This window comes from Echeneis naucrates, chromosome 20, assembly GCF_900963305.1.
Source record: "Echeneis naucrates chromosome 20, fEcheNa1.1, whole genome shotgun sequence".
Taxonomy (NCBI): domain Eukaryota; kingdom Metazoa; phylum Chordata; class Actinopteri; order Carangiformes; family Echeneidae; genus Echeneis; species Echeneis naucrates.
Genome location: NC_042530.1, coordinates 4,338,485 through 4,366,346, shown reverse-complemented (window position 1 = coordinate 4,366,346; position 27,862 = coordinate 4,338,485). Strand labels below are relative to the sequence as shown.

General features: G+C 45.6%; 1 protein-coding gene across 1 annotated transcript in view; it reads left to right on the top strand.

Moving 5' to 3' along the window:
• gli3 (GLI family zinc finger 3) overlaps positions 1-27,862 on the top strand; it is an 87,903-nt gene that overhangs the window by 5,102 nt on the left and 54,939 nt on the right. Inside the window, exon 2 of the mRNA XM_029528998.1 lies at positions 11,807-11,977. Coding sequence (XP_029384858.1) covers positions 11,845-11,977 — 133 coding nt within the window. The 5' untranslated portion in view covers positions 11,807-11,844. The remainder of the gene's footprint in view (positions 1-11,806; positions 11,978-27,862) is intronic.

Genomic DNA, 27,862 nt, shown 5'->3' with positions numbered 1-27,862 from the left:
AAGAGTGTGCCAGCTCGCGGCTGTGTTTTCTTTTCTCACAGGCTTGAGGAGGAACAGGACAGGTCACGCCAGCACGAGGGCGCCGCTCATCCCCTCCTCTGTTTGCTGAAGCTGTCGTAAAAATGTCTTTAAGTCTTCCGTGTGAAGTATCGCAACAAGAGGCGAAGTGCTTTTGGTTAGTCGGGGGCCCATTTGCTTGTGTGCGCGTGTATGTGTGTGTAAAGTTGAGCGGTTTTAAGACAGTTTCCCGGGGGCTGGGGCTGTTATTGCAGATGTGGCATTGTGTCAGCTTTGATGGGAGCCGGTAGTGGCATCCATGAGGGGGTCTGTGCTTTCTCGTCCGGGGTGGTGATTGGGGGACAGATGAACTGGCTGCTTGCTGTGAACAATGATCTGTCACTTACCCCTGGTTCTTGATGTGTGAAGCCATGAGTCAGGCTTTCTCTACTGCAGGAAGGCAGCGCACACACACACACACACACACACACACACACACACACTTATTCCTCCAAACCATTAGTAATTTTTTTTTCTCCAAATGTTTAAACAAAAATATCCTTGCACCAAAAATGAAGTTGTGCATTGTCATTCAGTGAAGCTCACAATGTGAACCCCATGTGTTTTCTCTCCCATGCTGCTCGTAGTTGTCTTTCAGGGGGAGTTACTCCTCAGTCTTGTTGCATCCTGGAGTGTTGGTCAAGGATGGGGTTATTGTTTGGATGTCAGATGTAAATCTTAAGGTTAATACCTGAATGGAGCACAGACCCGGACATTCCCCCGGCTCTCCAAACATGTTTAGATGAGCACCTCTTCCCGATTCTGCTCCTTAATTTTAACTCTACTGTGGACTTGGGGCAAGTTGGAGAAGGACGGCCGCAGGCATCCCATATAAACCCCTCTTGTGTGTTCTCCTCAGCAATGAATGCTAACAGATCCTGGCTGTAATGATGCCTCATCTTAAAAAAAACAAAACTAAACAAAACAAAAAACAAAAGGGGAAGTCTACTATCTGAGCAAATTGCTGCCCCAACCTAAAAGAGCCCTCCTTTGACAGCGCAACATTTGAAGACTAATCGTTTTTTCTCATGCAAAGCATGCTGTTTTAAGAGCCCAGGCCACGGAAAGAGAGGGGGCTGTGTTTTAACAATACTCCGCAGGGAGTGAGGAACAGGGTTTGGGGAGGGGAGGTCGGGTTGTTGGGGGGGGTTCCTCTCTCCTTTGCTCCCGCAGACAAAGCCCAGTTCCTTTCAGGGTTTCATGGGGGGTAGGGTGTGTGGGGAAGAGGAGGGCGCATCCAAGAGTTTGAGTTCCTTGAAAGAGAGGAAAGACCCCAGCTGCTTTTTAATGACAGTTTGTCATCGTGGCTCCTACACCTTCGAGGGAAACGTAGGACCGGCCTTGCAGTGACAGGCCTGGAGAAAAGTGGGCCTGAGAAAATTTATAGAGAAACAGAAATATTAACGTGTATATGGGGCCCTAAAACGGCTTTGGCTATTCCTGCCAGACTGCTGTTTTTATTAAGAGGGGTCGACATGCTTTGGAAATATATCTTATTCATGAAGAAAGCCAGGTTTGACTTCCCAAAGAATTCATTATATTCCCCCAGATGCGGCTTTGCGGGTTGCAGCCTTCCCTCGGAGGATGTGGAGCGTGGAGCGCGACATTGTAAAGCCTCCCTTAGTGGGAAAAGAAGTGCGAAGGGTTCCATTTGTCAAAGGTGCTGGAGTCTTTTTCCCTCCTCAACACTTTCCCGGCTCAGCCTCAAACTCATTGTCTGAGCAAAGGCAGGACATTAGTCACTGCAACACCATGGGAGCCTGCAGGGCTAAGGACCAGCGCTCCGGCGCCCGGATTGGGACGGAGGGGAGCAGACAGAGAGAGAGCGGGGAGAGGCAAGAAATGGAGGGAGGGGGGTGAGGAGAGTGACGGAAAAGGTGAGAGTAGGGCAAGAAAGGAGGGGGAAACGCGGGGTAGGTGGAAAAGTGAGGAAGAGAGAAGATGAGAGCGCAGAGTATGTGTGTGGGAGAGGCAGAAAGACCATGAGGGGGTTAGAGGGAGTGGAGTCTGTAGCTCTACCTCAGGGCTCAGTGTGTAAGCCTCTGTCTACCCCCCAAAGCTGCTTTCACAAAGAGATTTACAAGACAGGTCTCCGGTGTGCTTTGCTGCCCTGCATTATGAGTGAGTGAGTGTGTGATTGTGTACGTGTGTGTCTTGCTGAAATGGACCCCTTTTTTTTTTTTTTCAAGGCCCCTTGTTTTCTTTCTTTTGCATCATCTATACAAGAAAGATATTCACCCAAATTTACCAATCCAGGCAGGTCAGCCTCACAACAGCCCCAGAGGAACAGTGTGAATAACCTATTCCCCCTGGTGGCAGTGTGTGTGTGTGTGTCTGTGGGTGTGTGCATTCATGTGTGAATGTATTTCACAGATTCACACATACAACGGATCCTGTTAGCTTTTGGAATTATTTATAAAGCCTGGCTTTTGTGTGGCGCTGTAAGTCCCTGTCTCCTCCCATTACTGCCTATGACTCTACCTGGGCTTCCTTCAGCCCCCAAATGCTCCCTTAGCCACCCTCCCAGCACAAGGAACTGAGTTTGGTGTTATAGCTAAACCCTTTACAGCTCCTAGTTTCCAAGGAGAGAAGCATGTTTTTTTTTCTCAGTCAAAAATGTCTCTCTTCAACAAAAAAATAAAAGCAAAAAGAAAAGTTTTCTCATTTAGAAAGTCTGAATACGTGGGGAAGAACATCGGGGAGACACACAAAGTTATTCCGACCCATCCCATATGGCCCTGATTACCGTGTAATCCAGGAAAGTTTTTTTCCCCCCTTTTCTCGCACGGACCGAGCGGGGGTGAAGGTTTTAGTGTGTTTGAGATGGTTTATGTTAATGTTGCCTTTATTGAAACAAGCTGGGATGTGATTATAGTCCTGCGTGGTACATATAAGCAGTGAACTGCTCTAGTTTCCCTATCTCCCTCTGGCATAGAGATCAATGCAAACCAGCTAACGCAGAGTAATAAGCCATTAGTACACACATTGTTGGAGAGATTTACATACATCGACCGGAGAACTGATAAACTAGGTTCTGTATCCTAGAGGTAAGAATTATTGTGTGCGTGAGTGATTAGCTGAATGAACGTCAGGATTGAGAGAGTGCGTGTGTGTGTGTGTGTGTGTGTGTGAACTATCGCAGGGTGATCTCTTCCCAGTGACTAGCTGTCCTGTGTGATAGGTGCCAGATTGCGTAGCTGAGAGCCAGGTTGTCTCTGCTTGTCAGTAGAGCAGGGTGGAGGAGGGGAGATGTGAGGATGATTACAGTACACTGTTCCTCTGATCTGATTCATCACTAACTGTCTCTCCTGCAAAGGGTGAACTTATTATCCCCGTCTCTACTTCCACCGTGGAGCCAGCTGCTCTCCATGCTTCCCAATTAACCCCAGGCACCTGTCAAACGCTCCAATTAAGGCCTCCTCCTCCTCCTCCTCCTCCTCATCGCAAATTTATTTGCCTGCGTTACTCGGCCTAGCTCCGGTTGGGATGCTCAAACATGCCGAGGTGAGTGAGTGAGTGAGTAGGTGAGTGAGCGAGCCGGCAAGCGCCGAGCATGTTTGTTTAGGACCTGTCCTAAGCAATGGCGTTAGAGCTCCCTGATTTATTTGAGGCGGGGTTGCAAACAGCTGAAACGAGTAAATAGACCCAGATGTTTGGTTTCCTCACCATCAAGTCGGCAGGCCTGAGGGGGCTGCTTCTCTAATGACAGTCTTGTTCCTCGCTGTGTATGCTGGGGATTTTCAGGGGGCCATTTTGTGACTGTGCGCTTTGGACTTTACGGGAAGTTTTTTTTTTTTTCCCCCCCACCCGGAAGTGCTGTGAGCTTTATGGCATCTCATTCCAGCGTTGTGTGGCGTGATACTGTCTTGGCATTTCAGTTGCGTGAGTGTCTTTCACTTGGAGTGAAAAGAGTTTCTTCCCAACTCAGCCTTTCAAAATCCCAAATATTCAACTGTGTGTTTTTGATGCATTGGTTTCTGATGAGCAACAGCATGTGTGTGCGTGCGTGTGGGTGTGTGTATGTGTGTGGGTGTGTTGCTCTAGGTGAGGTACAGGTTTGGCAGCACAGCCAAATCCTTTGAGAGTGCTTGTGTGTGGAGCCAATGAGCCTGCACAGAGGGATGGGGGGGCTCTGTGGCTGATATGAAAGTGAAAGGAGAGAGTTGTCTCCCGACGCTGCCGCTGGGAGAGCCGTCAGGGAACTCGAAATCTCCGGGACTCCCTCTGAGCTTCAGCTGTCTTTGATCTCACACCTCCACTGCGGTTCCCTCCATATTACTCTATAGAAGACATTCTCACCTGCCGCCAATCCTGCAACACAGACCCGCAGGTGAACAAGACTCTTAACTTGTGTGCTCTGCTCACTGACCTACACAAGGGCCAGCCAACTTTGTACTGCTTCCCTGTGATTATTTGTAGTCTACACAACCTCAGAAACCAGTGCAAAGTGTCCGCTAGGAGTTTTCCAGAGCTAAAGGTGATGTCTCCTTTGATGTCCAAACCCGAAGGATATTCCCTTTACAGTGATAGAAAAAAGAAAAGTGGGATACTCTCACTTTTGAGGAGCAGGAATCAGCAGATATTGTCTTGATAAATGAGTAGTCGACCACATATTTTAAAAGACTCTAAATAAGGAGTAATTTGAGCAAGCTGATGAAAATAGACCCATTTCGTCGTTGTTTTCTTTGTAAACGTGATTCATTGCTGTGTTAGTAAAAGAGGGAAGCCACTTCATTAAGTGCACATACTTTCTGTGAGTGCACTCCCCTTCTCTTTTTCTTTTACTCCTGGCTATCACTGACATGTTGAATTAAGGTTGGAGTGCTGACAGAGTGACCTTATTTTGAGGTATTTTTTAAGCCCCGTCTGATGAGAGATAAGCAGAAGCTGAGGATACAACCAAATCATCCCGTTTCTGCATCTGTGGAATGTGTGACCCAGTGTTACCCTTTTGGAGCTGTTCCCATCCACACAGGAAGTCTAGCATTAAAGCAATGCCATTTCTTCATTTTCTCTTCCTTTCTCTTTGCCCCCTCCACCCACCCTTCTCTCTCTCTCTCTCTCTCTCTCTCTCTCTCTCTCTCTCTCTCTCTCTCTCTCTCTATCCCCCCATGCATTCCTTTGACTGACTGCGGCGCGTTTCATGACAGCTTCATTCAGCATTCCTTTACATCCCGATTTATTTGCCCTCCCCTCTTATTTTTTTCAAGTCTCCCTCTGTTTAGGTCCGGCTTTATCATGCGAGAGCCAAACACCAAGACAACTTCATCTCATCCAATTTTCAGCCCTTTAATTCGGTTTAAATGGCATGGCCGCAAGGGCCAGGGTGGGAATTAATAAGAGCCAATAAAGCTTGCCACTGGGGCATCGAGGCCAGTCTTTAAGTAAACATTATGACTTCTTGAGGGGGGATTCAGGGGCAGCACTTGATGAATTGTGGCGGGGCTTGGGAAGGGCTAATTTCTCACTTAGCCGTCCTGATGGGGCTAGCTAATAGGCCTTGCTTTGCCTGGCTGATTGTCTGCTGGCTTTATTATTGTGCATTATCGCGCTGCCCCCTGGCTGTTGTTAGCTTTCAGCCCCGGAGACGCCGGGGCCCGTCATTAATCACATAACAGCACTGACTCACTCTGCTCCAACACTTATGCCAATGACACAGAGGAATGAAGGGAAGGGAAACAGATTGAAAGGAGGAGGAGGAGAGGGAGTATGTACAAAATAACCGAGCAGGAAAGCTCAACTGAGGAGGAACTTGGAGTCAATGTGGGCCGGACAGTTTCACCATGACTCCATAACCTGTAGCTGTACAGCCTCAGACTAGTTCTGTTCCCTCAAATACTCCGTTCTTTGCTACACACTTCTGTCTAATGCACTGAGGATAAGAGGAGCACATTTTACAGTCCCCAGGGCTAAGTGTGAAGACCTTCTGTCGATGCCATACCTGCTGCCACTGCACTCACACAGGACCATCTATCTGCTTGATCCCTCCCTGAGTGCATGGGTGAGGAAGAGGAGCAGGAGGAAGCAGAGGAAGAGGAAGATGTGTGTGAGGCTTTCATCAGTACAGGAATTTCTCTTCCTCCACTCATCTCCTCCCTGGGGTCCCCTCTCCTATTCATGTTCTGCACACAGTGATCGCACTTGCATACAGAAAGGTGTATAAGAGCACCTGGCGTATCTACCTCTGTGCACATCATCACACGGCAAAGCTCATACACTCTAAAACACAGTGGAAACAGTCCCTCTCTCCCCTTCCTCCCTCTCCTCTCTGTGCTACGCTTACAACTGTGCGTCACGTAGGAGCCGTGCTCTCCCTCAAACACCGCAACACGCAGCGTAACATGTTCTCGTTCGCTGTGGAGGGATGGCGTTGTCGCGCCCCTGGATATGGCGTCACGCAGAGCACCTTCTAAAGCCATATGCCATTCAAGGAATACTTCAGCTATGTATGTATATATATATATGAGGCTGCAAAGACAAGCTCGTTATTCTAATAAACTCAGGAAATGTAGATATTTTACAAAGCCAGTCTTCAATAAAGAGGAGAAAAATAAGTAAATCTTCCACCAAACTTATTCATGAGGAAAAATTTTCTTTTTCTTTCCTCTCATAGTATGATTAGTATTTCCTCTGCATCTTTTCCTGCGTTTCTGATCAAGCTGCTCTACCTTTGAGCACGAGAAAAACAATGACTCAATTGCAGAAGAGGGGAAACCAATACTTCATAACTGGGCCACCATGGCAATGAAACTACATGCATTATCCATTGTCTCAGTCTGCACAGCCCCTCTTGTCCTGACACAAGTGGCTCACAGCAAATACAAAGTCAGAATATATAAATAAACAATCTAATAAGCGGAGGGCTGTGGGGAAAAGGCGCGAGATTTCCATTGTGGTGCGTGCTTTATGCGGCCCTTATCTACTGGGTAGTGAGCGCAAAAGAGGCATCGTGTAAGCATTACGATTACATCGTGCGGGTTTGTTACCCAGGAATGTAAGATGCACTCAGCTCATTCTGCTGTGCAATACACAGGGTCCCTCACCAGCCCTACAAAGCATCTGAAGGGGAGAGGTCTGAGAGACCAAGATGCACGCGAGGATAATCTTATTAGCTCCGCTGAAAGCTTCTGATGGGCTGTTGTTTTTTTTTTTTTTTTTTTTTGCACTATTTGTCCTTGACAAAAAATATAAACACTCCTCATTTGGAGAGGCAGTGCACTTCTGACAGCAGATCAGATCGTTACTATTTTATGACTTTTATAAAAAAAAAATAAAAGAAAAAGAAAAATTAAGGCATAAAAAATGGATTATAGATGTGATGATTTATATATTGAAAATATGAAGCGTTAAATGACCTTAATGTTGATTTTACAGGTACATTCACATGAAGCTATGGCTGTAAAAAGTGGGGACTCACACATTGGATGGATAATATGAGAATGTAAATGACTAATAATCTGTAGAGCTAAACCATGGCACCGTACACAAAAGGGTGAGAGGGCTGAGTACTAAAGCAGTTTGCATGTGTGTATCTGGGATTTGATATGTATATATGTTTGTGTGTGTGTGTGTGTGTGTGTGTGAGTGTGTGTGTGTGTGCGTGTGTGTGGCAGGGTGTGACTAATTCCTGCTAAACGGCCCTTACTTGAGGGGCTGGTCCCCATCAGCTGTAGGCCAGACTTAGCCATCTGGGCACAATGTTAAGTTTCACTGGTGAAAGGAAGCCACATCCACCAAACCCTCCCAACTCCCCCACCTCCTCTCTCTCTCTCTCTCTCTCTCTCTCTCTCTCTCTCTCTCTCGCTCTCTTTGTGCCTTCCAGGGCCAAGGGCAATCCATAAGTGCAGTGTTGAACACACAAAGGTGGAACCAAAGTATGTGGTTTCCTCAGAAAGCCATTGAGTTTGGGAACACCTTCTCAGGAGGGATTTTTGAACCAATGGCAGGTTCTTGAACCACCAGCGAGCTCTTCCCCTGTCTCCTTAAGGGGCCTCATCCCCTCATTGACCTTATCCAATGCAAACACATGCAGCCTGAGCCAGCGTGTTCTGTTTTATTGCTAGATTCAGCTAATCTCACCGAAGGGCTCAGACTCCTCCTCCCTCATCTCATCGCCCCTCAGTGTTTTAGTTATTCCAGCTGTGCAGGAGCCCTTAATGTTGTTGGCATAGCTGCAAAATGTGCAAAAACACACATTGTATGCACAGAGGAACATGTGCAGGCATGCAGGGGCACAGTGAGGCGCACACACATGGATGAACGCATACATGAACACACACACACACATACATACACACACACACACTCACGCTCCTCCCTTTCTCCATTCATTTTCTCCCCCTCTTATCCCACTTTTGCTCACAATCTGCCTCAATCGTCTCCATCTCCCATCTCTCCCCTCCCCTCTAACTCGCTGTGCCGTGGTGCGTTTGTGCAGTGTTGATAAGCCTAAGATAGCAGATCTCGGTGGTCGCTGATGTAATGATGATGAATGCTGCGGCATTGCCAGTCTCCCCCCTCAGGGGGCCCTCGACACTGAACAGTCGCCCTAATGAAATGAACACAAATACAGTACCCACGTTTGTAGGGATTGGGGTCGGGGGAGGTGGGTTGCCAAATCTAAGAAGATACTTCAAGAGTTTATTTTGAAATGTCCCCCCAGTTTCTGAGTGTGTGTGTGTGTGTGTTTGTGTGTAAGTGGGAATGTGTGTAATGAATTCACAAATGCGTTCCCTGTGACAGAAAACAGTGGAACACCTTAAGCAGTTTCATTAAAGTCAGCTTGTAAAGACATTGCTTGAAAATATCAAAAGGCAGTGATTTTTGATACTGTTAGCAGCTGTTTAAGCTTGCATGAAGAGTGAAGGGAAAAAAGAACAATTTTTTTCTATCAAAGGGAAAAGTTTATTTTAGTGTTACACTTTGATGTGTACAATTTGCAGATGACTTTCAACTCAGTGCCTTTGTCACCCAGGCGTATAATTTATGTTAAATTGATTTGCTTAATGTGCTTATAAAATAAGATTGTTTTTTTTCTGAGGGAACAGTCTGAATTGTGGTATTTTAAACCTGTTTAATCGCCTCTCTTTCTGTGAGGAAGGATTACAGTTGAGCACAAATGAAGATACACCCTCCCTCTCTCTTCTCTAATTGGGTGTAGGACAGACATTTCATGGGAAAGACATTAATATGAAATTAACATTTATTTTGGGTAAAAACAGCAACCAGTGCCTGGCTTTAATTCCTTCTTTTGTGTCAGGCCTCTGTGACATGAAGGATACAGGGCCTGTAGAGATGTCCTGATACAGATTGCTATTCTTGTGCTGTGTAATATAAATGTACATTAAAATCCAATTTCTGTATCTTATAATTAGGTGTGGGTTCAAACTTTCAGGGGTAAAACACGGAGGGAACTGGGATCTCTGTCTTTTGATTAACATTTTAGAGAAAATACAGAAAAATGCTCTGATGTCTTTTGTGTTTGTGAATTTCTGAGTACAACTTTATTTATTTATTTATTTATTTATTTTAAAAATTTCGAGAGCGACAGGGTAAAAGTGAGCAACAAAAGCCAAAAGCAAACAGGAACATCTGCAGGACTGGGTGTGGGCGTCCAGGTCAGAGGGATTATGGGTGAAAAGGTCCTGCTTTTAATTGCTGCTTTGGAACTGTGGCCTGCCTTGTGGAACACAAAAGGCCGGTCAGACACGCTTCAGTGGCTTGGACTTGTGAATATTTGCCCCACCAGTGGAATGCCCCGCTTTCTCCTCAACTCCCCTACAAACCCCCTCCAGTCCCGAGCCTCATATTTGCTACTGATTTTGCTGTGGTCCGACTTACCTGGGCATGAGGGGAGAGACACGCATACACGATTGCACACTAAACACACAGAAAACGTGTTAGCTTTGTTCAGTTACAGCTGGAAAATAGGTTTCCTCTTGCCCACCCCCTCACCTTTTGCTGCCTCTGCTCAGGTTCAGTCATTAAAATGACGTAATGACACTTTCAGAGGGAAACTAAAAAGTTTTCTCTCATCATCTCACTTCCTTGAAATGAATGTTAAAGAACGGCATCTGTGATCAGGTGTCAGCAGAGAAACTGACACATATGCCCATACAGTCCTACATGTTCATATTCTTCTAATTTACTTGCGTGTAGTCCAAGACCCCCAGAAATTAAAGCATCAAATGTATCAAATATATGAAAGAGGGATTTCAGATGATATCTGTGCAAGTAGAAGAGAAATGTCTTTGGCTGTAGATGACAGCTACACATGTATGCATTTGGGAGTGATTAGAGGACAAGCTCTTGTTTAATTCTGTTTTGATTGGTAGGGGAGTAATTGCATTGTGTTTTGTTTTGTTTTTTTTTTCCCTCTTGCTTTTTTTTTTTTTTTTTTCTGGGTAAGCCAGCAATTGCTTACAGATGTTGTTGTCGGGTCAGAATGGATGACAGACTGGTTTTTCAGGGGGTTGGGAAGAAAAAAAAAAACCCAAAACAAACAAAGCGCACAGTGTTTGTCTGAAGTTTACCCCTCACCACATCCCCCTCGCCTGCCCTCCTTGGGGAGTTGGTAAAAATGCCCCCCCCCTCCGCCTTTTTCCCTCTTACCTTCACCACCACCACCACTATTACCCTTCTCTTGTAGTTTGAGCAGCACGCCTCTGTTTGCATTATAGCTGACTTTACTGCTGGCCTTTGTATCCATGCGTGTTTATAGGGTGGAGGACAATTAAATAGTACAGGTAGGGAATTAGCTGGTCTTTATTGGAAAGAAAATGTAAGCCAGACTAAATATTTCCAGCAATCATCCATGAATTATGGCATCTTAAGTAAAGGCTTTGTATTGGACCAAATGAAGCTGTCCTGTACTTTGCGTAAATGAGTGGTTGTGGTGCATCACCATGCTGTCTCCATAATCAGAGACCTCCATGACCTAGATAGAATAGAGTTTGTAGACGGCCTCTGAGGTGCTGAACCGAGCAGCATGTCTGCTAGACTGTTGGCTGAACCCCCTACTAAACCCACAGACAGTATTAACTTGAACCACCTTTATTCTTTGAAAGAAAAATTGCCCGGCACCATGATATTCCCAAAAGGGCCTTCAAACAAGCCTTGTTTTTTCAGGACTGTGAATGTTTCTCTCTCTGTGGTATCCCCTTAAGGTTTCTCCTTTCTCTCTGGAAAGGCTGCTAGAGCAGGATTATCAGTGTATCCACAAGCTGCCTTTACTTCTATTCTGAGATATAAAACCTACTCAGGATGTCCTGCCTTACTATGTTTATAGAGTTGTTGGATATTTTCTTTTTGACAAGAAGTCAGAAATTCAGCGTCACACAGTGGAATATAAGTTGAAGTGTATATTTAGTTTTGGATATGTAACTTAAGTGAACGGAGAAAGAGATCAGCCTCCCTAGAAGCAGATCAGAGCCCAGCAGGTTTGAGTTAAAATAAATCAGGGTGAGCTGGTGGATTGACCTGTGGTCTGCTCTGGGCATCGTGAAAAGACAGGATTGGATCTGAAGTTTTCCCTCACAAGATTCCCAGTGTTGAAGTCTTTTCTTGAGGCGGTCTATTGATAAAATGTTTAACGCATGCTCGGTCAATCAAGAAATAATATAAACTTAATGCGCAAATCACTGTGAGCATTCATTTTGGTTTTGCAATTGCCAGGAAAAAAAAAATTAACCCAGCTGTCCTATTCGTTGTGTGTTCTCTCATCGAACTACTTCTTCTTTCTCTTCGACAGTCCCGTCTCCATGAGGTGCTGAGGAATGAGCGATCGCCATGGAAAACCAGTCCCAGGCCAGTTCAGCAGCTGAGAAGAAGAAGAGAGTGGAGACCATTGTGGCGACCAAGGGCTCATCGGTTCGCAATGACATCAGCGAGAAGGCGGTGGCCTCCAGCACCACGTCAAATGGTACGTGTCACCGTCTAACTGCACCCTGGTTAATTTAAATCTAATGTTGTGGAGAAATATTACTTTCTCTGCAGGCTCAGGGCGGCTGCAGCTCATTAAACTTTATCACCAATTCGCGAGAGAAAAACTTATTGAATCACAAGTTTCATCTATTTTTATCTTGTGTTTTGTCAGAAAGATGTTTTCCATGAACTGGAGATGCATTTTTTTTTTTTTTGTACACATGCTCTCATTACTTAAACATGAAACTGACCAACTCCCAGAAACGGGACTACAGAGCTGTAGATGCGCTCAGATCCTCAATTATGACTGTTTCCATTTGCTTATTTTCATGGTTCACAGTGACTCGCATGCAACGCTCACTGGTAGCAGAACCTTGGCATGTTTACATAGCAATGTCTTCAACACATGCTATTAAAAGTGCTGCGGAGCTTACAGCTCATTAGGCCTGTCGTCATTCAGCCTTTCATTCTCAATTCAGATGTTGGGACGAGGAATATTAGAAGGCTGATTTTTTTTTTTTTTTTTTTTAACTGGAGGCCTTGGAGCATCAAGCTTAAGTCATAACAAAACCAGAGTTGAGCTCACCATGGCCTAAGCTGCAGCTGTGCTCATTAGCGGTGAGCGGATTTGAAAGGTTTTTGGATATGGAGAGTTAGGGGGGTACTGCCTGGAGCTGGTGACCTGATAGAGTTTTCTGTCCACTCATCTCAAATATGATCATCCCATATGTGAACAAGAGACAAACAGTCCAGTGAAAGGTAACAAAGCTGCTGTTACGTGGTCCCCATATTAGAGTTATCACAGGAAGTGGGTAAGGTAATACATCCTGAAGCATCTTGGGAACACTCTCTGCCTGACTCAGTCCCATATGACTGGCAGCTTTTTATTAATTAAAGGGGCAGCAATGGCAAAAAAAAACAAAAACATAAATAAATCAAATTGTAATGTCATAATTTTGCTGGTAATCACACAGCTACAGGACAAAGTTTGTCTTGCTTAAGGGAGTCACCTATGATGACTCAGCCCACGGCAGCCTTAAGCACCCCTTAAAATACAGTAGTCTTATAATTCACTTGAGAAAGGGAAGGGATGGTGCTTATCTGTGCAGAAAGGTCTCTTTTAGATCCCAATCTCTCTCTCTTGAAATCATAAGATAGCTTACACATTCTTTGTGTGGTTATAATTACAGCACATTCCCCAAGTCGCCCCCAGAACTCATAACCTCTTATCAGGTGTAACCCTACACTGGCCTCAACTTTAACCCCCGTAGCCCTTGCCCTGCTGCCTCCATCCAAACAAAAGGTAATTGTGAGCAGCTGTGGAACCCCAGTGACTGGTTCCTCTTAGGAAGGCCCGGCAAAATATTTCCCCCCATGAAGCAGAGTAGCAGCCCCTGATCTCAGCGTAGCGGAAACCCCGTGGCGCGCTCGGCCACAGTGTGCTACGATAAGTTGTGAAAAGTGGGGAAGGAGCAGGCGGAGTGGATGCGGCGGATGTTTAGTTTGGTCTTTCCAAGTTAAACACCAAGATCAGTGTGGCTGATCAGTGGAAACATGAATCCACTCTGATTAGTTAACAAAAGGACCCAAAAAACTAAATAAACCCGATTTAGCTCTAAAATATTCACTTTGTGTGGGTGATTCACATGCTAACCCTTTTCTCTGCTCCACCACCAATCTCTCTTCCCCTCAGCCTGTAAAGTTTTGTCCAAGTTGAGCAGCCTCACAGCAATTATTGAGTCCTTGTAGAGCGTTCCCACATGGTTGGCTAAATGGTGGCTTCATCCTGTGTGCCGTTCATCTCGGTGCCCCCTCCTCTCATACTGACAGCTCAAAAGGGCCGACTGTGCCACAACAATGCTGTGATTGGTGCTCTTCAGGAAGGGTTTGGGGGGGCCCGCTCTCTCCTCCCACCCTCATCATTCGGCAGGCAGGTGGACCACAAAGTCCTCTGAATCTTTTGTTGGGTCCTGAGCTTAAAAAAAAAAAAGAAAGATGTCCATGCCCCTTGGCTGGAGAAATCCTGTCGTCATGGGATAATTTGTGAAAAAAAAAAAAAAATGCGGAGTGGGGGCTGAAGGGTTGATTATTTTGGAAGAGAGAAGAAAGGGAAAAAGTTTCTGGTTGGACGGATTATTATGATATAATGATTTGAGGAAAGAGGCAGCGTTACTTTAGGTAATAGGGTGAGCTGTGAAAAATGGAGGAGGAGAAAAACGAGCAAATATTCTGAAAATTGTCAGGGATTGCAGTAAACAGAAAGCAGAATGTAGCAGCTAAAATGGGACCTTTTAATGGTCAGGCAAGTTAAAAGGGCAAGCGCAAGGGTCTCTGAGGCAAACAAGTTAAGCTTTCAAGGGCAACAAATGTTCGGCTTTATTGTAGTTTACCAGAAAAATCCCAAAGCAAAGAGGGAGAGCATGGCTAAAGTGTTTAAATGAAGAAAAAAAGAACACTTCAGTGCTTTGAAGGGGAAAAAATCCTCTGATGGGAAAAGAAGAAAGAATGACATGGAGAAGAGGGGTGAGATAGAGGAAGAGTGAGGGGCCACCTTCTTTTTAGGCAGCCATTTAAATGATCAGCAGTAAATAGAGGGGAATGTCATCTGACAGAAATAAAGTTCCCGTTAACAGCGGGGATGGAAAGTAATTTACAGATACGCTGTCCCCGCCATCTTTGTGCCTCCCAGATAAGGTTTCATTTCAGAAACGGATAGGAGACATTTTCACTTACGGGCCCCCATTCTGGGACACCTGTGATAACAGCTTGTGGACCCCTAATTGAAAATGGGTTTCAAAATGGATTTTCACTTTTCTTCCACCCTCCTCTCCCTTCTCCATACCCTCCCTTCCCTCATGACTAACCCCCACCCCCCCACCCCCCCACCACTCCTGTCTTCTATCCAACCCCCCTGTCAACACCCAGCTCCATCCCTTGTTTCCTTGGCGTTCCCTTGTCGTTGGCAGAGGGAGGCAATATTGGAAAGACGGGGAGGGAGGAAGAGAGGCTTGGGGAAATGAAGCGTTGGGAGCGGATCATCCCTCAGCCCGTGTCACAGCTATGACAGCCGCGTGATCCGTCTTATTAATGAAATCATTGATCACTTGATGGGACTCATAATCAACTGCTTCTCCACCGTGTTCTGCCCAGTCTCCTCCCCCTCCCTCCTCATGTTGCCACCTCTGCTTTCCACTTTTTTTTTTTTTTAATCCCTGTATTTACTCCCCTCCCTCCAAAAGATGAACCACTTTGGCAGTCTGATCCTTTCTGTGTAACAAAAGGGAAAAAGACATTTATAAATACATACAGCTAACATGAACATGAACATTTAATACAGAAATAAATCCTGAAAGATGATCTGGCATCAGGAAATGATCAGAAAATCTCCAAAAAGTGCAAAAAGTAAATCTGTTTATTTTCTTTCACAGGAAGAAGCTGGTGGTTATTTTAAGTAATGTACTCGTTATTTGTGAACTGCTCAAAGGTGATCTATGTCATCTGTATTTGTGCTGTATGCATTTCATGGGGGACCAGAGGAGGAAGCGGGGGCCCCTCCATGGTGCCCTGCTCTGGGCTCTGCCTGTGGTGGCTAATGAGAGAGGACTGATGGATGGATAAGGGAACTCATGGGAGCTCTGGCTGGCCCACAGGTCAAACAGCACAATGGAGGAGGCGTTATAGAGCCTGACACACAACCCCACACAGGAAAACTGGCTTTTAGTGTCAAAAGGCCTCTGTATAGTCCATAAATAATACATACAAATACAGCACTTATTCAACAAACAGAGTGTTGTTGAAGAAAATAATTTCTATTCAGTATAGCTGATTTCATGATAGTGTATATTGAGATTTTAGAGGAAGTATAAAATATAAAAGCTAACTGTGAGATTAGGACTGAATCTGTGTGCACACATACTGGATATGCTTTGCTTTCACTGGTGAGCCATAGCCATTTCATGGACCTCTGCACTGAAGGCAATTTCCTGCAGCAGCAGGGGGACAGGCGTTTGGCAGAGCCACCTCACAGGGGCCTGAGGCGCAGGATTAGCTTAGCCTCACTGCTAATCAGGGCGGAGGGGAACCTCAGCTGCTCAGCCCAGTCCAGCCCAGCCTGGCCTCTCTTGTCTGGCGCACTTCCGCCTGCTCAGATCTGCCCGCTGGAGCTCCACCGCTCCTTCACTGCCGGAGGAACACATAAGCTGCCTCCTCTAGGCTGCCGCAAGCTGCCGAGACATCGGCTGAAAATGACCGTGGTGGAATTGCATCTTTCCCTTTTTTTTTTTTTTTTTGGTCAGTTCTCAGCCTACTTGTTGTAGCAGCTTTGGAATGAAAACTGCAAAACTCCATGATGTTATAACAGACCTTTTTGTTTTGTAACCAGAAGTTTTGCCAACATCATACTCACCAAAGCCATTGCTCAAATCTGGGAACACATTGCTACAACAAAGTGAAAACTGGGCAGGAAACATGTGCAGCCAAATAGTGGGATGGATTGTAAATACACAGCATTGCCAGGTTATTTAAAACGCTTTATTTGAAGGTACAAAACACAAAGTCAGCACATCTGAAATGTCAGTAATAATCTGCACAGGAAAACTGTAAATGAACAGTACGGTAGAGATCAAATATGAGCCAGTGTTTTCTCAAAGTTAGAAAATGTGTTTGTTTCACATTCAGATTTCACATATTATTTTATTGGTAGTCAACGTTGTCTCAAAGGGGATTTTCACATTAATTAATTAATCTAACTAATCCAACATGTTGTTATAGTTCATGCTGACCATCACAAAGGCTTCTTAGGGGAAGCTGAGGTCATTTTCACTGACATGCTGAGAGCCAGAAAGGGCCCGGGGGTCAGAAGTCACTCAGATCAGAGACAAACCTCTGAACCAATGACCAGCCTCACAAAGACAAGTCAGCCTGCCCTGAGAAACAGGATCAGGAGTTACATCGACCAGCCTCGCAGGCTGAGGCCAGCGGCTGTGCAACCATGCCGGGTCTCACTCCTCTCAGAGAGGGAGGCACAGGGGCCACCGAGGGCCCCATAAACTTATAAACCCATAAAGTGCAGAAAGCAGCTGATTATTCTACCACTCTGTCCATTTGTCGGTAGGCATCAGTGGCCTCCCTCCTGCCAGGAGCAACAAAACAGGAATGTCCTGACCTTCCAGGAGGATTTATTGTGGTGTGTTCTCTGCAGCACCCTCTGTTTTGTTCATTCACTCACGCCTCCTCACCATAGTCGCATTCTTGTTGATTGGGACTTGGAGGGTGAAGTAGCAACTACTGATCCTGCCACCATGGTGAAGTTGGTTTGAAAAATGACAAGTGAGCCGATCATACACTTGAACCCACTGATATCGTCATGTGATAAGCATTTTATCTCATCTTCTACTTTTTCACTAATTTGACATAATGACATTTTATAGTCTACCTTGTGGCAAATTTTACTTGTCTGTGTCTAAGAAGACAGAAAAAAGTGGAATCATCATCATCATCATATTTATATGAAAAGACAAACTACCACAGATGATGAGACAACAGAACAGAAAAAAACTAAATATCAAAATTATTCAATTTTTAAAAATCCCTTTCATAATAACTGCTTCAAAAACATTTTGGCTGTTTTGAGAGAGGCATCTTTTATTAATTAGTATGAACATTTAGTCCATTCTACCAATGTGCCAGAGCTGATTTGAACTTGAAACTTATTTTGTGTTCGAGAGCGGCCTTTGTGTTCCAGGCTACCTCCAGCTCTGTGCACAAAAGTTCACTAGATTAAATCAAGACATGCTCTCAGGTTTGAGAGAGCAAAAGGCCTCATACTCCATAATCTCGCTCTCCTGACCTCCACACCTCCTGGGCCTTTACGCTCACCATTCTCCCTGTGCCCCCTCCCCTTCACCCCACCCAGTCCTTTCCCTCGCAGTGCGAAAGAGGAGCTAGGATCAAAGGCCATAAACCATGGCAGTGATTTCTGGTGATTGATTAGAAGCAGAGGTTGAGTAGCAGCAGCTCTCTCCCCTCCACTCTTCCCACCCTCTGGTGCTGCGCACGCATTCTCCCAGGGCTCTCGTAAATAGCTCCGGCTTTTAAGTGTGAAAAGAGTAGCCACGATTGCCAGACAGAGCTCAGAAACACATCCGTGCCGAAGCGGCTTGGCCAGTTTTTCTGCCTCTTCCTCCTGGATGGCAGGGGGGTGTCAGTTGATAAGAACCATTTGTTGTCTTGCTTGGATCTGGGGAGGGACAGTGTAATCCCCTCTCCCTGGTCTTTTCGCAGAGCTGGAGGAAAAGAGCAGAGAAGAGGAGGAGGAATTGATTTTCAGAGAGAGGGCATGCGGAGAATTGAACTCAGATGTGTAGCAGAGACAGGGTTTGAAAGAAGCATTCTACTTGCGGGGAAACAAATGTCTGTAGCTTACAGCAGAAGGGCCATGCAATTTGAACTTGAGCAAGTCCCTCTAATGTTAATCAATTGCATATCTGTCTTTCACCATGCTTTCCCCCGCCTCCTCCTCCTCCCCTTGTCCTGAGCAAAACTCAACCCATAGGCCTCCTGACAAGCAAGTGCTCTTGTAAAGGCATTTTAATAGACCATGGGCGTTCAGTGGCACAGAGATTAATGCTCAAACTGAATTTCCTACATGTGTGCTTTCACACAGAGACACAAATACACATGCACCTCTCTCCTTGTCTTTCCTACCCTGCCTGATCTCACCTGGAGCTGAGACTAATGATGTTCGGAGTGTGGGCCTTGCAGCGACAGCTTCAGTCCCGGGGAGATGTGTCTCATGTCAGACTTTGCGCCAGACAGACTCCAATAAGGAATGGGGGGGGGCGGGTGGTGGCGGTGGGGTGGGGTGGGTGTTCTCCAATGCAGCTGGAGCAAAGCCAAAACTAAAAAGTGCAATTCTCCGAAGGTTTTGTTTTCCCTCTATGGTATTTACAAAGTGATTGAGCGCATTTTTGAGTGTCATGAAGTATCTCATTACGCTCTTAAAAGCTTTTTATCCATCCACAAGCTCAAAGATAGGCGCGCACACACACACACACACACACGGTACACTGTAGATACTTAGTCATGCATGCATGCAAACACATAATCTCTCATTTTCTCTCACTTTCTTTGACTGTATGCACACAAACACACACACACACGCGGTGCAGCTGGAGGATGGGGCCGTCATTATTAACTGTTTGGCGACCTCATGACTTCATCTTCGGTGCTGTCAGAGGCGGCCCACATTATGTCTCCGCTCGGCTCAATGGGCTCTTTGTTCTGGCTTGGCTCCGGAGCAGCTCAGCGTGGGGCTGCGTGAGTCCAACAGTCCCACTGCGGCTCTGGAGGGAGGGAGAAGGATGGATGGAGGGGAGGCAATGGATGGAGAGAGGGGAGCGAGTGTGCGGGAAAGGGTTGAGGGGAGATGCAGGTAGCTTGAGGAGATTTGGGAAAGACATGGGAACTGCGAGAAGGCCATAGAGAGTGAGGGATCAGAGCGGGAAACCAGAAGTGAGTTGCAAGAGATTAGCTGGAAGAGGGTGGGAATGAGATACATGTTTTAGGATGTAAAGAAGTAAAAGCTGAGGAATGAATGATGGAGAAGGAAGCCGGTGCAATAGCTATAGGTGAATCCTAAAGCGGTCAAGAGCGGTAGAGTCTTTTTCTATGAGAACCTGAAACACTCCTCTGCTTCCACATCCCTGGTTTATTCCAATATGAACACCAGATCGTATAGGAAGCATGTCAGCTGAGCTGCAGCTGCCACCTTTGTGTGGAATGTGGGATTAATGGCAAAGTAATGCAGAGATTAGAAAAGGAGGCAAGAGCAGAGGATTCCACTGGCGGGTGTGACAGGAGAGGTCATACATGAGGGGAGCTCATTACCAGGAGCGGACAGCCGAAGGAGGGGAGAGCATCAGGAGTATGAGAGGATGCAAGGACAGAGTGCTGTATGGTGAGGAAAAGGTGAAAAGGTCAAGGAGTGACGAACTGTAGATGGAGGAACATGTCCCATGTATAGGACGTTAAAGGAGCAGCTGTTACTTTTGTACATTTTTATAACGAGTGTCTGGACTTGATCGGTCAAACGTGTCTGACATTTTTTCCCTGTTGTATATTTGCATTTAAAGCTGAATGATTTTTCCAGAGTTGCTCTACGTAGAAAGTTAAAATTCTCTCGGGTGAATGTCAATTATTAATATTACTGCTCCATTACATTCTCCAAGAAGGCTTGTTTTCTCAATTTGGATGCTACTATACCAACTCTAGTTATATTTTTATAGAAATGCAAAAGCAATACATATTGAAAGAAGTGTAATTGCAAACAGATGATATTTTCTCTAAATACAGGGAAAACATTTTTTCCATATTGCATTACAGTTATTCAATTTTTTTTATGGTGATATTAAGATACTCACGGGATTTAGATGAGGAAATGCAGCTCTTTCTTTTTTAAACAACAAGTTCATGATGACTTTAGACACAACCTGTTAAGTTAAATGTAACAAAAATCATGAACCCTGGTCTTTGGTATGTCAACAAAGAAATTGTTTGTGATTGCCTGGCCCTTGTTGTCGGCCTATTATGTTCTTCATTCATTCATCCTTTGCAAAACAGGTCTAACCCAGTCAGCGATTACATTCTCACCACAAGATAATCAGGAAAAACAGCTTAGGAGTAGATTTGTGCCCTTCAGTCTTGTATTTTTGTTGCTTTACATAGGCATTTATCTACTCGCATGGAAAGTCTTGTGCCTCCTCTACTCACCATCCCACCTCCAGCCCATCCCCAGCAGACAGCGGTTAAGTCTGTTTGGCCAACACAGCACATCCTCTAATCTGCAGAGCTTTCCCTGCCTGCTGCAGACACTGTAATGAAGGGGTCCTCATCTCACCTCTATTTTAACGGCGAAAGGGGCGAATTACACCCTGTTTTTTAAGCCGGCGTTCTCATCCATAGATCATGTTGAGGGGTCAGGTCTGAGATTCTGCACCAAATGCAATGCAGGCTGCAATGATGATAGGATGTTTGAAGGTAAATGATGATTGATAGGTTCATAAAGGATTCTTTGTGATGTGAGCTGGGACCTTTTACGACCTGATGGGGGAAAAAAAAAGTGGAAAATGAACTAATGTTGTTTTAAATAATGAATGTGTCAAGCTGCGAAGGCAAAAAAGTTGATTGAATTGGATTTCTTTTTAACACCAGGTGACTTAATGCGTGCACAGAGCGGCCGCTCATTGTGGGAGCAGAGCGAAGGAGTCAGTTGAGTTGTGTTATTTTTACGGCATTTGGCTTGTAGTTTGGAATTCCGATTGTCATGGTCTCTGGTAAAAAGGGCTAATGTCCAAATGTGACGGGTTAGAAACAGTAAGCATTACCAGCTGCAGCATCAAAGGCCCAGGCGTACTGTTCATTTAACCCAGATCCGTCACACTTATGTGTAGCCCCTGTTTCAACCTGTAAAGGAGACATTCAGCAGAAGACATCAGACTGAGACTAATGTAGAGTTATGGATGCAAATTAACTCCCAGCACCTCTCTACATGTTACATGTCAAAGGTTACAGACTACATTTGAATGTATTTAGCACTGAAGCTGTAGGACATTCACACAGATTTACACTGAGTAAAATAATTACCAGCAAATGTAGCCTATAACGCCTTTTCTCTCCTCTGTCCACATAATGCTTGGTGTCCAACTCAGATAGGTGTTGAAAAATGACAATTTGTTCAAGGAGATACTGCTCATCCATTTAACTTTAAGATGTGTCAGTTATCAGAAAACGAAAGAAAAATATGAAGGACAACAACTCTAAGTGAGTTCAGCAGGTGATCCCAAACTGCAGAGGACAGAAGTTTCACAGCCAGAGACTCAACACTGGACTCTGGATTAAATGTGATGGTTTTTGTCGACAAAAATAGAGTTTGATCCATTTTAGCTGCAGATTTATTGGTGTGGCTGGCAGCGACCTTTTAAAAAAAATGACCTTAAAATATAGTGCACGATTATCACACTTTAAAGTTTTAAGAATTAGCCTGGTTCTTGCCAGAGTTTTACGTCTGTGTACTGAGCTGGGAAGCAGGTGTTAAGGACATATCAGCAGCTACAGAGCGGGAGATGAATTAGACAGACAGAGCCGAACATCCTCAGGCCTAATCACCACTGAGGTGGAGGGCGGGGGGGCGGGTTAGAGAGAGGGAGAGGGAGAAGGAGAGAGAGAGAGAGGGAGAGAGAGCGCGAGAGAGAGAGAGAGTCCACTATGGACTTAGACGTTCACCAGTCATTGATAAAGTGCTTAGCAGCAGGAAAATTAATGAATCCGGCCTGACTGGGAGAGAGTGTTTTGGGGTTGAAGGGGAGGGAGAGGAAGAGGAGAAGGAGGAGGAGGGCTGTTGGGGGGTGTGCAGGGTGGGGTGGGGCTGGGGAGGTGGGGGTCGGTAATCCTGTTCCAGCTAAATGGCTGATCCCTCTCATTCCTTAGATATCAAATGTCAAAAGTTAAATTAGCCTGCTAGCCTCTGATAGGAGTTAACATGCTTTTAAATGGGGTTGGTTGGTGGGGGGGGGGGGGGCTCGGTGATTCCTACCCCCTCTTGGAGGGCAAGCAGGTGCCTTTGAAGTGTCTAATTATCCAACTCCTAGCTAGTACTGGCTAACTATCCTAATGGGTGTCTCTGTGTCTTTAGGGGGTGTACAGTTATGCACTTGAGTATTTAGGGGGAAAATGCAACATGGGTAAATGCGTGAACTCTTAAAAGTTACGATCGCATCCCTTTTGGTAAGGTGGGAAACGTCCACAGTGGCCTTTTGGATCATATTTGATGTGCTTGAAATTTCTGCTATTATTTTTTCTATTTTATCCAAACTGTTGGCTCTGTGTTTCTTTGCTTTGGCTGGATATCCACTTCTCTTGGCAAGCGGCTCCTAATCTGAGTGCCACAGACTTGGTCCGGATCACACTGGTGTCAGAAGTAGGATTCCAACGCTGAGGCCCAGTGGAAAGCTGGCCCACTCCTGTCTGGTGGGCAGCATGCCCAGATTCACCCTAAAAGATCCACTGTCCCAAATGGACATAATTCTGCCGCAGCCTGCCGCAGCAAAAATCACTTTATATTGTTACAGAAGACAGTATAAGTAACTAACAGGTTGTGGCTGATCGTAGTTGACTTGTGAATGTCTGAAGCAGTGATAATGCAGTCTATAAGCCAATCAGAGCACTAAATGGCATTTTTGCTGCTTCAAAGCCCTGATCAAATGCATTTCTTGTCATTTGATTCCTTAAAGAATGCAGGCCAAGGTGCCCTTTCAGTGAAAAAACCTAAAGGCGATAGCCATCCATGGTCAAAGACGCATCAGTGTGCACTTTAGAGTCAGGGCTTTCAGCTCTCTCACTGCAATGCTCATTGCTCTCTTACAATGTGGCCCTGATGAAATGGTAGTGGGGTTTCGGGCTGCTCTATGGTGGGCCTGTGCCCCTAATGGGCGAATACGGGGTAGCTAGGGGCAGGCAGAGACTTGGCATGACACACCCCTGCTGTGAGGCTGATTTGAGGTGAGTGCAGGGAAAGAAGGAAGGAGCCACGCAAGCTTTGATTTTCCCCTCCCCAGCCCCGGGGCCTGGAGGCTGGAGCTTCGGGATGCTGAGCTCTGGGTGCGTCCCAGCAGACCCCCCGGCGGCAGAGAGAACAGGCTGGGACTGCAGGCCGATGGAGCTGGGGGGTTGGGGCCCAGGCTACTGAGAGCCGAATTAAGATGTGGCAGTTGTTGAGTTTTTCCTGGATGAATATTGAAGAGGGCATTTGTGGGCGCTGTGTGGGAAATCAGCAGCTCACGGTAGACTACTAACCAGGAGAGGGAACATCCTGACCTGCCCATGCCTCTCCCTGCAATCTGTCCAAACATCAGTCACACGCTTATGGTTAAATAATGTGCCCCCATGGATTCAGTCTGCAGAGACAGAATCAAACATGCGCGCAACGTACCAAGGAGTGAAATCCAGAGCTCTGACAGATATTTTGACCGAGGATTGCCAACTATCCTGCCCACATGTATAAGTGTAATGACCTGATTCTGCCTTCTGACATTTGGAAGACTTGTTTGTTTGTCAAGGAATTTACGCGAATGTCACCCTTTTTGGGCAGATATGGGAAGCTCCATTAGGATTCTGTAACCTTCAGAAAATGCTAAAGTGAACTCTGTTGTGGGGAAGGCACCAGGCTCCCTGTGGCACGCCAAAGAAGCTGATCAGAAAAATACCTCACACAATTGCAGTAATTCCCTGCACTCTTGTTGTGTTAGGTTTGGTGGAGTTTGAGCGGTCTCTCTTTGCCTTGTCTTTCAGTCCACGCTAATCGTGAATGATTCCTTCTGTCTATAGCAGCCATGCCAGGGCCGGTGAATCAGGTACATAAGCCTAAGCCGCTTGGAGAGGTGCTGTTATTAAACTCTAGCCAGCTGCTGGAATTTTCCTTCCCCCTCTCATTGTTAATTGGGGAGTCTTGAGTCTTTCTCGGGAGTTGATTTGCAAGAGAAAGGAGGGGGGGGGGGAAGGAGCAAGAGATTATTGCACAGGAGGAGAGGAGCTTTGAAGAAGTGTTTTGTGATTTGACTGTATATCCTCCATTCACCTCCTCCTCGTTCGCTCTCTGTGTGCTTCCCCAGCCAAAATCTGTTTGTGCCACTGACAACAGAGCTTTGAGAAGTTCGAAGGTGGAACACAGCATATGTCTGGCTTTGGCTCAGAGGTACAACAACACCTCCTCTGATGTTCAGGCTTTTCGGAAAGGCGGTAACAGAGGGTGGGGGTGCTAAGCGTTGCAGTGTGCTGTGGCCCTTTGTGCACCCGTAAAACATACATGTCCCAGCTTTAGAGGCCTGTTGCCTCAATGAGTTCGGGCTGGAGGGCAAATCAGATGCTTGAGAGTCAAAGACAGATTGGCATGTGGACAAACAGCAATCCTCGTTCTTAACCTCTGCCTCTGCAAAATACCTTTGCAAACAACAATCCAAGGGTTTTGTCTCACTTTTCTTGGGCACCCTTAATTGTAACACCTCCCCGCCCCCACCTTGTCCCAGACTCTTAGAGGAAATGGCCCTGCTCCATATTTCATTATCTCTTTTAAAATATCATTTTGTCATTGCATCCATGCTCTCTTTTTATAGCACCATATTAAAGGCCATGCATAAGGTTTTCTCTGAAGGTATTTGAACCAGAGTTTTACAATAGAGACCCCAGACAAGGCAAAAAAAGGGAGAAACCTGGGCTTTAGGATTTAATGAGTGGCTTGCTGGGGGTGAAGGATGGATAGAGAGCAAGTGAGGGAGGGCAAGAGAGTGCAATTGTGGAGGGTTAGAGGGAGAGAGGAGAAAGAGTAGTAAGGGGGGAAGAATGCAGGAATGGAGCACCAGGTACCATTATAGTGAAAGAGAAAGCTCCTGAAATACTAGAGCTGGGGCGTGTGCTCTGATCAGGACGGCAGTGAGCACAATTACCTTCTTTTCAAATCCTTCAGTGACACTGCAGGAGGAAGGAGGACTTTGAAACTTGAAAGGCAGGAGCTCGCTTTCAACCTCAAACGCGAGCAGGAAAGGGCTCTGAAATTTGTTCAGTGCTCCCCATCCACCATTAGCTTGTTTCTTCCTCTCGCCTCCAGGCATTTAAGCGCTTTTTGAAAAGATGTTAAGAAATTCAATCACCATAGAGAGAGAGCAGGATGGTTCTTTTTTCTGTTTTTTTTGAGAGGCATGCTTTCCTCTGGTCCACAGAGGACCGGCCTGCTGCTTTTGTGTTGGGCTGAATAGACCTGCAAACTGGTAAAGGACTGGATGCGGCAACCATGGGAAAAAAGGAAATAAAAGAGGAATGAAAAATGAGGAAGGGAAAAAGGGAAAGGGACTGTTGGGTGGATGGTCAGAGTTAGAGAAGTGTTGCGCGGCTGAACTTTTCAAAGTTGCGTGTGTTTACCTGTGTCTGCTCTGTCTTCATTAGCCTGTACTTTGACAGATACTTGACATGTTATAAGGATACAAAAAACTTCCACCACTGGTGTACAAGCAGCACAGAAGAGAAACCTTGCTTGAGACTCCTGGTTCTCCTCCACCGGCCAGAGGAGTCAATTGATTCTTGTGCCTCTGAGTGTTTGCTTAACCATTTAAGGCGCTATGAAGTAATGAAGCCCCTTAAGGTGGTATATGGTAGAATGATGAACCCCTCCCTGTGGACTTGCCATAGTGACTGGACGGGGGTGGTGGGATCGTGACACTGCTGTGATTGAACTGTTAGTCGCTTGACCTCCCTTGGAGGAGAGAGACATATCTGAATAGCAGTGAGGTGGAATTGGGGAAGGAGGCGAGAGGGAGCGCGAGAAAGATGGGGGTAGAAAGTGAAAAAGACAAACTAAAATGGTGAAAAACTAGTAATCATAATATATTTTAGAATCCAAGGAGTTGAATCCCTTCAGTAGTCTCTACTAATTTTGGGAGAAGATGTTTAAAGCCAGTTTCAGTGCCCAATGGCCTCCTAACTACTAAACCATCTAAAGCCCCAGCGGTGAGTCTATTTCTTAAAACATCAAATATCAGTTTGAAAGTAAGAAGTGCTCATAAATATGTAGACAGTTTTCGCTTTCCCAGATGTAATGCTACATTTTTTCTGGATGTGAGAGAGCTGAGGCACATCCAGCACAGCACACAGCTACATGCTCTGCCCTTAGCAGTGCCTGCTCCCAGCATAGTTTACAGTCCCGACTTCTTTCAATCCATGTCAAGAGATGAACCCAATTCCGAAATCCCTTTATGTTAATATTGCGCTTTGCAAGAGCAGACCTATTAATCCAGCTTTAACCGTATAAGTGCCATTATTCCCTTAATAAGATCACTGGCTGTGCAGTATAGGATTAAATACTTATATCATAACTGACACTGTCATTTCCTGCGGATGAGAGCGGCTTGCGTCTTCTGGCTGTCAGTTCCGCGTTAAGAATCCTTGAATCTGCTGCCAGTACTGCGCTGAGGCACGGCTGGCCCGAATGCAGGTAATGGATGTGGGAGAGTGAGGGGAATAAAAGCGGGACCCGTGGGTTGCTCCTCCTGCTCTCTCTTCGCTTCTCTCAATCGCATTCTCTCTGTCTTCTTCCCTCTCTCTTAACCTCCCCCTTTCTGATTGCTTCTCGTCTTCTGTGAAGTGGTACAGCATTATGCCGGTCCTCTTCAGTGCTCAAGGTGGTGCTCTTTAATCTGTCTCTCTCCTCTGTTCTTAATTGGCAGTTGGATGTTGTTAGGCTGCAGTGCATGGTGGGAGAGCCCTGTACTGCCTGGCCGCTAATGCTACAGTACCAGCACAGTCGCATTTTGCTGGCTTCTCATTCAGAGATGTTAATACAAGAAAGAGCAGTGGAGTGCAGCAATGGTCAACACCATTGGTGACGAAATTATACATGTACATATGTACATAACCTGGGCTGAGCATGGAGGCCATTCAGAGCAGGAGTCAGGGTTGATCAGCATGTTGGTAAAGTTTCACTCAGCGAATGATGCTTCTAAAATATGAAATAGTAAATCTTGGGGAAGGATCCAACTGTCGGAGACTTGGAAAGATGAACAAATTCACTAAAATCTTCAGTTACTGACTAATGCCTTTTGCCACAAAATGTTCTGTTTTGGTTGTTCTTATTCAAATGGTCGAAACCCACAAATCTGTTCAGCTGAAGTTTGAAAATAGAATAAAATTGAAGCAGCGTCATTCAAAATTTCAGAAGGAGTCTGTAAGGTATCGTACTACAAAAAAGACTAATTCCAGGTCAGGAGGCCAACTGAACCTTATACATGTCAGTTCAGAGGTCAGGCCAAAGGTCGGGGGGGTCACTCCTTTTCTGTTGGAG